Here is a 14,662-nt window from a genome sequence, read left to right as displayed (position 1 = left end):
TCATCGTTATCCTCAAAGCAATTTTCAGTCAAAAGCAACTGGACTTGGTTATTTTGAGGACAATACAGCTAAAAAACTAAATTAAACAGATCGTCAGTGAAGCACAAGCATGTTACTTATTCAAAATTGTAAGTACACAAAAAGACACAGTTCTAGCTTGTGAGATCAGTTACTTAAATGTGTTTAGTTACTGTCCATCAATTCCTAAGGTAAAATAATGACCCTAGACTGGCTCAGCAGATGTTCAGCCCTGGGATAACACCCTCTCAGGCTTTCCTGTTGTGCAAGGGTACAGTTGACTTAGCGCCGCCCAAGATGACTGGGATTGGTTAAAATAAATACAAACAAGCCACAGAGTTTTCCCCTAATCCCAAAATGATAAGCAGGTGTAGCCAAACCATGCTCCACACTGCTGTGGAGATAGGTCTGTCAATGCAAGACTAGAATGACCCAAATCCAGCATTTAATGCTGATGCACTTGTAATTTAGATAATGTGGTAAAAACTTTTGGCTAGTGTGTGGTAATGGACAGATAGGCTGAAGTCTTTAATACCAAACTCTTTGTTTTTGTCTTTTTTTCATGCACGTATTCCAGTGTGTATCTGTTTGTATACCCCCCACAGCTTATGTATGTCTTCTTTATGCATAGAACATAGTGAGATTATAGCCAAACTGTGCAGCTTTAGCCAGCCTTTATCTGTGTGTGCATAAACAGAAATGCCGTAATTCAAAGTGAAGCTTCAAAAGCAACGGCACTGATGTTCAAAGACAGACAAGTTTAAGACTCAGCTCGGATCAGTCGTAATTCCTTTACAGTGTGTGTGTGCGGGTGTTCTAGTCAGAGGCAGAGAGGGAAGACTGGATGTGAGAGAAGAAAGTAATATGTCACATGAAGGAGAGGAGAGGAAAAGACAGAGGTGTGTAACTGAAAGACAGGAAACAAGGTAGAGATGGGATGATGATGGTTTCTGCCTTCTCACCTGATCTTAAACTTAATACTCACGCATTTCATTTAACTCACCACCCACACACTGCTGCGCCTCATCACACACACACACACACACACACACACACACACACACACACACACACACACACACACACACACACACACACACACACACATATAATCATACAAGCAGACGCTAAACAAAGACAGCCAGCAATTATGAGACGCCGTACACAAACACCACCTACTGAGCCACGCATCCAAAACACACATTTTATCTGAGTACAGCAGCATCTCCTAACACTTCACATCATCCACACTGAACATAATAAATGACACTCACACACATACATTCATACGCACAACTAAATAGAAGCGGCAACAAAGACAGATACAGCGCATCATCAAGCGGCCTCGTAGGTGGTCTCTCTCTTCTCTGTCTCTCTCCTACACTCAATCTCTGTCTCTTTCATCCTGTCTGCTCCACTTACGCGTTCAGTGTGACGACGTCGCCTCCAGGATAATGTGGTTGAAGATTAAGTCGCAATTCTCAGAACGAGCGACAAGGGCTTCAGATGAATGCTGATGAATGCTGATGAATTCAACGATTGGCCACCCTCCATCTGTCCCGTGCCTGTTTTTAAACTGGATACTACTGACGCCACATTTAGCCGATGTCGATTTGTTTTCAGAGCTAGTTTCTGCAGCTGCAGAAATGCAGTTGTGACTAGGTCCGTGCTAGGTTAGTCTATCATTTCATATTTTCCTTTATATCGCGGTGTCATAAAAAAATGCACCCAACAGGCTGAGGTGTGTGTGAAACTAAAAGGAGTCGCCTGTGTTTTTCTCTTTGTCAAATCACCAGAAAACAAATGTAACACACACACAGACCAGTCTACTGCAGACCTGTGGGACTCCGACACAGGCTGCAGTGTTTCTTTGGAATTACCCATGTGTGTAGAGGGTTGAGGTTAGGCACTCACCTCCTATGGTTGAGCTCAGGGTAGCCCATTGGTCAGGGGATGGGTTAAACATGGACAATATTTATATTTCTACGATGGTAAAGGCATGACCCACCCTCTGCCTCTGATGGACTTACTCTGGTACTCTTCCACAAACCAATCTCACTGGAGCCGATCCCAGCTGACATCGGGCGTGAGGCGGGGTCCACCCTGGACAAGACGCCAGTCTATCACAGGGCACATAGAGACAAACAGAGACAGACAACCATTCACACCTACGGGCGATTTAGAGTCATCAATGAACCTGACACCTGCATGTCTTTGGACTGTGGGAGGAAACCGGAGAACCCGGAGAAAACCCAAGCAGACAAGGGGAGAACATGCAAACTCCACAACACCGTTTGTTATAAGTTGGCGATAACTCTCGATTGCCATTAGTGCTATTAATTCAATAGCATGTAGAACAGCTTAGCCTACGGTCTATGCTTAAAAGAGAGGGCTAATGCAGATTCAGCAACAGTTTGTGTACAGCAAACTACATGCACTGATGCTGACCCAGAAACAAAATCTGAGAGAGAGAGGAAGAGAGAGAGAGAGAGGGAGAGAGAAAGAGAGAGAGAGAGAGATCATTCCATAAGTGATATCCACAGAGGATTCAAACTCTTCCCAAATGTTTTCTGGACTTGGAGGAAATAGAAGAAATTAACTTGTTTGAAAGAAAGAAGAGTGGGGATGTTTCTAAGAACATTTTCTGTCCCGTTTCATCATTTTCTCCCCCTCATGGAGACACACACACACACACACACACACGCACACACACACACACACGCACACGCACACACCCACACGCACACGCACACACACACACACACACACACACACACACACCCACACACACACCCAAACACAAGCAAAGGAATGCAGTCTTTCAAGTGTGCAAACAGACGAAACAAAAGCAGTGAGGGACAGATGGGAAATGGTTTGCTTAAATTTACAGTCACTTGAAATTCTGTCAAGTTTTCCAATGTTAAAAACCATAAAGGAGTGTCAAAAACCTCCTCGTTATGCTCTCCTCCAGCTGCACTCACTGCTGGGTAAACATGAGAGGAGTGGAAGAAGAAAAGATAGGAAGGGGGAAAAGTGGGGAGAGGGAGAGAGGGAGAGATTGAGAATGAAGGAAAATCTGGCTTAGTGGAGGAAGGAGAAACGAGGGAAGAACGGGAGGAAAGAGGAACGTGGCAAGAGAAGGAATGAGGGAATAGGGAAGGAGCAAAACGGAGGAAGGAGGAGAGAGGAGCGTGCTAGAAAAAGACAGCGGTCATGAAAGTTTAACGACCTCGCTGTTACCAAGCTAAAGGGAGCCAGCTGGGAGGAGAACGAGGAGAGCTGAGGTGAAGAGGAGGTCTAGAGGGGAGGTATGGGGCGCAACACCTGACAGAGGATGGAGACAGAGGGCAAAAAAACACATGCACACACACACACACAAACACACACACACACACACACACACACACACACACACACACACACACACACACACACACACACACACACACACACACACACACACACACACTCATTGCTACAGAGGTAGGTGCAGAGCAGGAGACACACTCTCTCTCCAGGCAAAGAAAAAACACACTTGCATTTCCAGTGCCTACACAGCAATCGCATCATGGCCGTCACTTATCTATTATTCAGCAGTTAAGGGGAACCGAGTAGAGCAGGTGCTAAATAAAGAGTTGTAGCAGAGATGCTAAAGACTGTAGACCTCGCAGCCCACAGTCAGAGGCAGAGAGGGGACTGTGGTTGTTTTTGTATGAGGGGGACACCGAGACATGGTGTTAATACCCAGACCAAAGTTGGGGTTACTTTGTCCCATTATAGCTGCTGTATTTGTATGTGTACCTTTAAAATGTACCAATGCATATTTTGTATATAAATGGATCAAATTCTTGCATCAAAAGGCAGGGACACTCTTGGGAGTTGGGAGATGAGTTACCATTGGCCGAGTTTTTGCGATGTGTCCTGATGACAGAGCCCGTCAGCAAAACCAGATTCACTCTGTTTAGCAGTTCAGTCAAGGGTGTGTAATTGATTTTTTCATTGTTTACTTGCGCACAGTAAACATGAGTTGTTATTTCACCATCTGACACTTATTCTTCTTTTACACTTTATTCTTGTTGTTAGGTTAAAATGTTTTTGTATAGTTGCACTGTCGTTATTTGCTGCTCTGTGTGCCCTGAATTGCCCCCCGGGGACAAATAAAGTTTTTTGAATTTTAATTTGAATTTTAATTTGAATTTGAGTCGGGGTGTGGATAAATAACCTGACTCCACCAGATGAATTGATTCACATGATTCACACATAATGCTCTGATAAACCAACTGTACACTACAAGCAGGCAATAGAGAAAGATTTTGAGGCTAAATAGCAAGATATTTTCTCACGAGTATGTGGAGAGAGTTAAATGAGAGTGAATTCTGAACACCTATTTATGAGGTGGCCAGAATCAGGACTCAGAATGTATGCTAATGTCACTCAGTGTCTGCTGGGTGAGTAAATTGTAGGGATCGACTGATGTGGAACACAGATTTTTTTTTTCATCATCCTTAGCTATTGACCAATACAGACTGACGATTTTTTTGAGCCGATATTTGGAGCCGATACTACGTTTGCTCCCTCAATTTACATCATAAAAATTACACAGTGATGATAACAAATGTTACAAGACTCAATGATATCAGCCAGTGTTTGCTTACCTTAGGCATAGCAAATTTGTAAGAATGTTTTGGCATCATTTTGCGTGTCCAATAATGCAGCTTTAATGTCTCAACAGATATTATCTTGGTGGCCGTTTCAAAAGTTGTTAAGACAAAATGAATGCTTATTCCTGCGGGATATGTAAATATATATATATTGTCTTTTTGTGGCAAAAACCTACAAAATGTTCTTCCTTGATACTGAGTTGCACAGTCTAGTGCAACTAGTGATAGACCGATATATCGGCCAGCCGATTTTATCGGCCGATACGATACACCTAAAAAATGTGAATATCTGCTGATAAAATCAGCCAACCGATGTGTCGGTCTATGCAGGCTGTTGCATTTGCGGATAGTTTTTTTCCTGCATTATTTATGGACAGGCGTCCACAGGCAGATCCATGTTGCAGATTATATCAGACAAGTAAAATGTATCACATCCATAGAAACTTCTAAAACAGTACAATCAATTACAGTACAATTTTACTGAATTATATTTTCATATAATTCATATAGAATTTTCCATACAAATATTGGACAAATCAGTGTCAAAATCATAAATATGTGCAGTGTTTGTAATAGTCGTGTGGGAAATTGTAATCTAAAGACTATTATCTCATTGCGAATGTGTCAGTGTAACCTAAATCAAATGATTTGCTTCAGATTGTTTCCCACAGAATTAGACTTTGTCCTGGTAACTGAATGGGCACTTCAGTACTCAGGTTAGACCCAGCTCTACTGTTGGCCTCCAGCATGCTGTGACCCCCGGTGCTGAGGTCTGCCTGAGTTCTATTTGATACAGAGGCTGGGTTACTTTGTCCCCGGGCTCCTCCCCTTCCAATGAAGTAGTCTAGCTAGCTTCTTAGCCTAGCTTGTAAGCTTGGATGCCAGGCTTTATTTTGCCTGCCACAGCTCCACATTTTTCCCCTTTTTTGGATTAGGCAGGAGCAGGTCAAGTAAGGTAATGCCAAGATTGCGGCAGCCGCATTGTCTGTGAGTCATCCACTTGGAGCTTTATTTTGGCTCTATGGTTTCTACACACATTGATGGAGTTTAGCTACCACTGAGAATCAATATAACAGTCAATCTTAATGCTGAAAGCTCTGCAGAGGATCTAGCTATACATTCAATCCTACAGGTGTTATTATTATTATTATTATTATTATTATTATTATTATAAGTAGTAGTAGTAGTAGTAGTAGTAGTAGTAGTAGTAGTTGTAGTAGTAGTAGACGTTATAGTAGTAGCATTAGTAGTATCTCAGTCCTCCTTTAAAGACCCTCTACTAACTGGATTCACCCCATGAGTGGAGTTCATAAAAGAAAGGAAGTGGCCTCAATACCCTTTTAATATTTCATACCTTCTGTGGATGGAAATTGTTCTCAGAAAAAGATAGAAATCCACTTCAAATGTATATCCGGTTGTTAATTTATCAGTATTTACCTAATGTGAATCTTCAGTATTTTGGTCCCTGCGTGATGTGTAAAGATGCAATGTGTAAAGAAACCGCTGTATTGAAGTCAGGCGGGCACAAGGAAAGAGCAAGAGAAGAAGGCCTTTAAGAATTAAAACTGCTCTGGTCTTGCCCCTGAGTCAACTCTGAAGCACAATGAGATCCATTTTTAAAGAACATTCACTGCAGTATATTCCCACTCCTCTCCGCCAGCTCATACTATCATACGGCCTGAATACAGACGTCACTCAAGTCTACAGCAAGGGCAGAACACAAACAAACATGCAAACACTGAATGACGCACTGGATCAGCTTACGAAATCCACTTGGATGCTTGAGCTGAAAGCCTGATCAAAGAGGCCATTATTGGCGACAATTGGACTCAAGTGCTGCTATTCACAAGCTCGAGGTCTGCCCCTCATCCTAAATAAACCATTTTTTTCTTCTACCTTCCTCTTCTGAATCTCTCTCCTCTCACCTGTCCCGCACAATCAACCTCCATCCTCCACAATCCCACGCTCACTGCTTCATGAATGGCAGCTTTTCAACATTGCTTACTGTAGTCTATTTTAGCTATCACTGCTAGTCAGAAGAAAATGGGTTTCACACTTTGAACGCACACAATAGAAACATATACTTAAAAAAAGTTTATTTATAAAAATTACCCTTCAAGGACCACACAGTTTTTTTGTGATTTTAGCTGCTTAACTACATATGTAAAGTATAAAAATCCCATTGCAGACTCTTGAAGTCTTGTTGGAATGTAATCACCACAGTAAATGCAAGTCTTTATTCATTTGTGTTACATTATCATTGCAATTGGTAACACAGACAGACAAAAGTCCACACTGCATTAAATGACAACAATAATGTAACTCTGGATGTTTAATTTGTTGATATACATAACTTAGAGGCACTTAACACTCATTATAAAATGGGTGACTCAAATTAAGCAAACTGATTGGTTGTTAGTTGTGATTTTTTAACACTCTCTATTTTTGGAAATGTCAATCAGCTGTGCCAGAGCTATCTTTGGCTTAAGCTAACACTACACTTCACTGATGTAGTAGCTAAATCTGTCCACAGAAAAAAATAGTTTTTCAGCAGATATCTTATGCTGTGTCCCAAATCACCCACTGCAGTGACACGATCAGTACACTCAATTTCCTTAGTAAGTGCTGTCTGAAATCACACACTGCTGTCCAACACTAACCGGAAATGGCGCTCGTATTTCTTCTTCTGTTTATTTTTCCAAAAGCTTTTCCAACAACTCTTCGGACTCAGCAAGCCGCCAAAAATCCAGCCCGACACAAAGCCACTGCCTGCCAACATACCACTGCCTGTGGTAAACATGTACAGTCACTTAAACATATTATCTATCACTATAATAACAATTAAGTTAAATTGATTTGTGTGTTATGTGACCTGAAAAAGGTACACGCTAAATATTTGAAACAAGACTACACTGGAGGAGGAATAGGTGGAAAATAGAGTAGGGGAACAGGGATTTGGAACTTATTCTAAACTAGGCCTTCAGCCAACAGTTATTTTTTAATGCTGATGAATAACTTAAACATTTATTCAATAAACCTTCAGAAAATACAAAAAAAATTCCCAGAGACCAAAGTTTCCAAATTGTTTGATTAGATAAACTAAAAGATATTTGATTTACAATATAACACATTTGAGACGCTGAAAACAGACATTTTCAGTTTGCCGTATTTTCTCGATAAGTTACTTAAACAATTAATCATTTATCGAAATGGTTGTTGATTAACTTTCTATCAATTGACATTAAATCCACTCATTTCAACTGTTCATTAGTAAAAACGATTGTGGTTGTCTCACACCACTCTTAACACACCTGATACAGTGACTGACAGCTGGACCTGCATGGATTACCATGACAACAGAGGGCAGAAGTTTGGGACCAGTCGGCCTGGCTGTGAGCTATGAGACCGCCTTGTTGTTAAACCTCCACCTCCTCTTCCCTTTCCCCTCATTTTCCAACATCCTTTCCCCCTGCATGAATTTCATCTCCTGCCTCCTCAGTCCTCCCCTCTTTTTCCCCCTTCTCCTCGCCTCTCCCCCCTCTCCTGCAGCGTTCGACGTCTCTGACAAAGCCTTGAGCAGCTGCCAGCGGCCCCCAAGAGCCGACTGACTTCCTGCTAAAAATAAGAGCTGAGAGAAGGATCGCAGAGAGCTGCCACCGAGGTCTGAAACTGAAGGTTTGGAGAATCAACAAAGAGAGAAAGAGGTGATAGAGGTGAAAGAATGAGTCTGAAGGAGGAAGATGAGGGAGAGAAAGGAAAGACAAAGAGTAGAAAGTTTGGGAACAAGAAAGCGTTACCTGAACGAGGCTCAGTTTGAAGCGACTTCGAGGTAATGAATATCCTAAACCTGATCTCCTTGTAAATCTGCTGTGCACACACTTAACAGCAGGCCTTACATTCATCTACAGAATGGGACGGTGTGTGTTTGACAGACACAGGGAGCAGGAGGGAATGAAAGAGAGAGAAAGAATAGGAATAGCCAGATTATAAATATTTATACGAGCAGACGCGAGGAAGAGGAAGAGCTGGCAGAGTTGCAGGGGAGAAGGAAATAACAGCAGAGGAGAGGAGGAGGGATAAAGAGAGGAGAGAGTGACTTCTGAGGCAGCAGCAGGCGCGTTTGGCTCGGTTTATCTTTTCTTTCCCGTCTCTCCCGTTGCCTCTCGCCGCTGGAGTGCAGGCTAGCGGATTTGCAGCTCGCGCTCCCTGCAGCTCGCATGTGTGTGTGTGTGAGGGGGGGAAGGACAACAAGTTTTCCCCTTATCTCCCCACTCTCCGTTCCCCTCCCTCAGAGAAAGAGATGAATACACAAAAGGCCCGTGCACCCGCTAACAGGCTTCTGCCGTTTCCCGGGGAGGTTTGTGCCGGTGTTGATGACGTTGACGACAATGATGATGATGGTGATGATAGCAGGACTGCTCTGGTACCTCAACTGTTGTACATTCGCCAATTTAACAGTTTTTTCCGTTGTGCGGCTTAGTACGAGGTCACTTCATTACGGTTTCCAACAGATATCACATAGCGATGATAAGACTTACACTTGCTCCCAACTCAATACAGAGATAAGATGCTTCCGTTTGAGACAAGTAATGCAGAAAGTCAAAGAAGAAAAGTTTGGGCTCTGTAAAGTTCCTACACCTCGCCTTTTCAGGGAAATGGCTCAGAAGTTTACTGCAGAAATCTGAACACCAAACAACTTGCTCTTTATAATTACAGTAATAAACCAGAAATATTTTAATATGACTAACTGACGTGCTACCCTTTAATGCTAATTTATACCCTATTACAGTAGGGTTGGGTACCGAACTCTGCACTTGTACTCCGTAAGATTTACATCTATTTAATTGCCTTTTAAGTTAATATCTATCAAATAGTGAGTTAAAACAATGTTGACTGATCATCTCACCCACTTATGAAAGCACTGCTACCTGCCTTTTTTGCTGAGTATATCCGTGTCTGTGGCGACCATGGACATAGAAAAAAAAAGGACGGCAGACAGGAAAAATGGCGCCCATTCATTCCTATGGAAAGCTGCTCAGTGGCGCAGGTTCCCTTAAGGACAAGCCTATTTTTGGTTCTCGTGAACGTGGGAGAACTTACCGGTATTAGAAATCTTCATGTTCCCGAGTCCATGCCCTAGCATCAAGCACGAAACAACACGAAAAACTATTAAAAAAATATCGGACACAATGCACAAAACGTTTGAACAGAAGAGTTGTGTCTCTGCCGGAGCCTGGCACCGGGCTCTACGGAGACGGGACCTAAGCTGCCGAGCACATCTGAGTAAGAGAGTAGGCTAAAGATTTTTTTTTTTACGGCGCCTTAGCTGAATGAAAAGAAAAAAAAACTCGCCACGGTTTTGGTGTCATGGTGGATACGGTCACGCTAGCTTGTCAGTTCCTCTCCTGTGCGCATTTCACCTACATAGGCTCAGCTCCACACACATGCAGAGAGGACAGCGTCACCCCTGCAGCCTTCTCTCTTACCTGACCTGTTCTCTCACTATTAAATAAACTAGAAAATAATCTTTTAAAAAAAGTCACAGTGAGTCAGGGCAATGGCGAACCGAAAGCGGTTGAAATCTACACTTTTTGAAACTCTATGCAGACAACGCTTGTACCTTTGTTATACATTTTTCTAGTTGTGTACTTACATTATCCAAAATGTTTCCAACAATATGCAAACCGAGAGAAATCTGTAATTTTATTCAACAACAGGGAGCGTGTTGATTCTTTCAAAGTCTGTCATATAACCTTTAATCCTTCTCTTAGCTCTTACTTGCACACAGAAGAAGGCAGCCTTGCCTGCCGCAGAGCATTGTTTTTGCATTAACTATGCATTTTTTTCAACATGGTAACATTAATCCAGTAGAGACTAGGGTTGTCACGATACTGGAATTTCAAATTGCATACTGATACCCAGGAAAATACTCGATAAACGATACCATTTTTGATACCACAGGGAAAAAATTACAAAAATGAAGGCAGATTTTTTAAAATGAAGATTAGAACAATACAAAAATCCCTTTAAAGAAGTTGTCTGATGTAGTGCAAAAAAATTAAAATAAATTAACCACATAAATGTAGGTTGTATATATGCCAAATATTGATGGGCAGGACTGATGGCATTAGCTGCTTAGCTGCGCCGTTAGTGTTAATGTTTATTATTAGACGCTAGCTGCTAGCTTGACTTCCTTAGACTTTCCCTTGTCGTTAGTCTGGTATGCTAAATACTTCCAAACGGCACTTTTGCTTTGCTCATTTTCTACTAAAACTGGTAGCAAAGGTCCTCCAGCAGCAGCACGAGTTGTAAATTTGATGAATCAGTTCAGAGAGACGAGCTGTAGCTGCTGGGTGATGTTACGCGTTAACTGGAGGAGGCGGAGGCTGCACTACTGACGGCAAAAGTATTGATTCTTTTGAAAGTTAGTAGTATCTCATCTGATACAAATATTTAGTAATGATTATTTTAGTATTCCAATTTTTTCTAGCTGGTAAATCTTCAAACATCTGCTCACAAATTACTTCATCAGCTAACGTTATGAAGAAGCTAATTCCAGATCCATTCAGCCAACTGGCCGCTGACTAACGTTAGCACACTTGTCTCTTGTCATAGCAGCAGGAAATTACATATTGTATGTTTAAGGGACATGACCTGAGCCGTCATTACAACTGAGCAAGCTTCATTCACTGATGAAGACCATGAGAGGCTGACAGCTCTGTATGAACTAGTTAGTTGATTCTGAGTTAAAGCAGCTATACTAAATATATCTGTATATGAATAATGGATCGTATGACTAATCATAGTGACAAACCCACAGAAAATATACACATAGCAGCTTTTCTCTTCAAACATAGTACATATAGGCCTACATCATTTCCTGTGAACCCCTTGTGCGTGTGGATGAACCATATGAATCCCATTCGGGAAAGGTGGACCCTGCCAGTAAAGTTTTGACAAATAGCTTGTCCTTCTCGCCAAACTTGTACATGAAAGGAAGGGTCGGGATAACTGCAAAAGCCAAAAATTCTGAGTGGGAAAATATATGGATGGATGTGGCTGTCCCAGATGTTATTGGGTTGTTTCTATTGGTTGGTGAAGTGTTTGCATCCTTGACTAGCTCTACTATGATGATAATACCCTTGTGATAAGGTGATGCCTTTTTAAAAGCTCACGATCATTCAACAGTTCTAAAATGTTGAGGCTATTACGAGACAGATTGCCAAGTGCAACCATTTTTCTGATTGTTTGTGATTTGCTCTTAGAGACTGAGGAGTCCTCTACTTCTAACTTTTCACAGATTTAGGAGCTGCGTCAGCGCTAAAATACTTTGTGAAATAGTAGTAATTCTTAAATCTTAAAATTAAGGAAATCTAAAATTAGGTCTTCTTAAAGTGTAATTGGAGCTGCGTGCAACCTTAAGATGTTTTGTGAATACAGGTCCTGGTTTGTTTCAGTGGTTGGTTTGTGCTGTTTCCAGATACACGGGTGCTGTCAGTGTTAAACTACACAGATATTCTCTGGGATGTCCCCGTAGTTTCTGTCAGAGCTGAGAGGAGTGTAACACAAACCAGACTCACACTGTACCACATCACACTTAAAGGACCATACTGCAGGTTCTTCATGTTTAAAGAAAATCAGATGTAGGCCTTCTTTATATTACTGTGGTCTGTTTCCCAAAGCACTGCATCCATTTGTTAGTTAGATTCCGTTGGTTTCAATTCACATCTGTATGCTAAGCTTGCAGAGAACTCCTGTCCATGACAATGAACATTCAGTGAACGTTCTTCTTTTGTCAAAGTTACCATTGTGTGGAAGTGCAGTTATGAGCAGAAAACCTTGTAAAAAAATTATTTTGCGGTGTGTTCAATGAGCTCCTTAAAGACCAGCTGCCACAAAGAAGTGCATTCATGAGCTCTGTTCAAATTGCTTATGTTCTCAGAGCATCCTTGAACTCACCAACAAGGAAGAAAACTCTGGTCTATTCAGTAAGTAGAGGAATCTATGGCATGCTTGGGATAAAAGTTACATTTAAAATGCAGTCAATGTTGCAGAACAAGCAAAATCACAGGTATGGTCCTTTAAATAAAGTGAAAACAGTAAAATAAAAAGTTAAATTTAAAAGAAAAGAAAAAGTTTGTTGTAGCCCTGAGGTTCTGAAAACTGAATACTCTCCTATTCAAAGTTTTCTCAAAAAGTTAGCATAGCACCCAGAGTGAGTAAATTTAGCCTAGCCCTGACCCCGGCCTTATTAATAGATTGTCACAAGGGGACCTAGTTGCAGAAAACAGGGCTCTGACCCACTCTGGATCCAGAACCACAACTTTCCGATACCCCTTTTCCACCAACCCAGACCTAGTTCTAGTGCTGGTGCTGGAGCTGGTTCACTGTTGGTTCAACGCAGGAACCTTCTCAGAACCTGTTAGGTTTTCCACAGGCTAGAAAGCCCCCAGAGAGAGCTACGTCATTACGTCACTATATATGTCCGCCCACTTCAGGCATAACAACAACAACAACAATGGTGGACTACACATTTGTTCTACTCGTCTTGAATATTATGGATAGAGATTTTGTTCGAGTAGAGAGGTATCTAACACGTTTTGATTCTTATTTACACTGAATGTAAGATGTTTATGTTAGCCTTTGTTGGAATCTTACGTTAGCTAACCTTACCTAGCACAGGCTACCTGCAATTGATCACATTGCAGTTAAAATGAATGATCCATTTGTCTTTACAGGCAACGTGGAGCTGTGTTCAATGAAAACTGCTGTTACACCAGACATGTCCATGTTTATGTTTGCTTTCTGAGTTGTTAATAGTTGTTTGATTTTCTTAAAGGAATTGTGTATAATTATTTTGCATAACTGTGAATAAACATTTTTAAAAACTGAACTTAAACTGTGTTTCTCTGTTGATTAAGCAGACTAAAGAAGACATGTCTCTTTAGAAAAGTTCTAAACTCACAACATTTTTTAAAGCATGCAAGACTTTGTGGGGCCGGTTCAAAACCAGCAAAGAGTTGGTGCTGCTCTGCAACCAGTTTTCCTGTTCAAGAGCCGGTTCTTTGGCTGTGAAAACGGGAAGAACCGGTTCAAGATTGGGCACCGGCTCTGAACCAGCCTTCAAAATGTCGTGGTCGAGTAGGGGTAAGAGATGCTAACCTAGCCAGTCGTTGAACTTCTTGACCTCAGAGGGCAGTCCCAGCTCAGTGAAGTCTCCGGCGTGGATGAACACGTCTCCGTATGGCATTTGGATGTTGTCAGTGCGGGAGTGTGTGTCCGAGATGCACACAAAGCGGGTGTAGCCCGGTGGCTTGGGCGTGTCGTGGGGCATCGGGTCCACCCTGAACCGAGGAAGAACAACAGAAGAAAAGAAAGTTCAGAAAGGGAAGGAAAAAGGGGCCACTGTGGCTCTTGGAGCTCTTAAACAATACAGCATAAGGAGACACAGCACTGTATGCAAAGTCTCTGTGGTAAGAGTCTAACAATGAAAGAAGTTTGAATTAGTATCCAGCAGAAAATCATCCCCACAGACTGAGGAAACAAGAACCAAAGCGAGAAGCGAGAGGCCACAATAAAAGTACAGCACTGAGAGAGACAGAAAGAGAAATGTGCAGAGATACAAAAAGAATAAAGCACAGATATGGAAAAAGAGCAGAGTCCTGTGGGATTTACAGCAAGTGTGCAGATCCACAGGGTCTCTAGGGGGAAGAGGGGAGCTGGTGAATAACCGTGGCCCACTTTAGTGAGCTCTCCTCCAGGTACGATAACATCCAGCCCTGCCTCCTCCCTCTACTCTCCCTCCAAACCCAACACAAGAGAGAGAAAGAGACGAGTAGAAGAGGGAAAGGAGATATCCATGTAGGACAGTCTGTAAGAAGTGTGAGTCACAAAGTGATAAAATACAGATGAGGGTTCATTAAAAGTGTTTCATTTCCACTATTGAGTATACGGAAATGTAAGTAAATGATAAGTGATGCTTT

At 41.9% G+C, this 14,662-nt stretch overlaps 1 protein-coding gene across 2 annotated transcripts in view; it reads right to left on the bottom strand.

Moving 5' to 3' along the window:
- The window catches only part of mpped1 (metallophosphoesterase domain containing 1), a gene marked incomplete at both ends in the record, with an annotated part of 219,862 nt that overhangs the window by 72,086 nt on the left and 133,114 nt on the right, over window positions 1–14,662 (bottom strand). For both annotated transcript variants that reach the window (XM_083935273.1, XM_083935272.1), the window contains one exon: window positions 13,842–14,023. In XM_083935273.1, coding sequence (XP_083791399.1) covers window positions 13,842–14,023 — 182 coding nt within the window. The remainder of the gene's footprint in view (window positions 1–13,841; window positions 14,024–14,662) is intronic.

Source organism: Echiichthys vipera (genome assembly GCF_963691815.1).
Source record: "Echiichthys vipera genome assembly, chromosome: 20".
Classification (NCBI taxonomy): domain Eukaryota; kingdom Metazoa; phylum Chordata; class Actinopteri; order Perciformes; family Trachinidae; genus Echiichthys; species Echiichthys vipera.
This window is presented reverse-complemented; position numbering and strand designations above follow the sequence as displayed.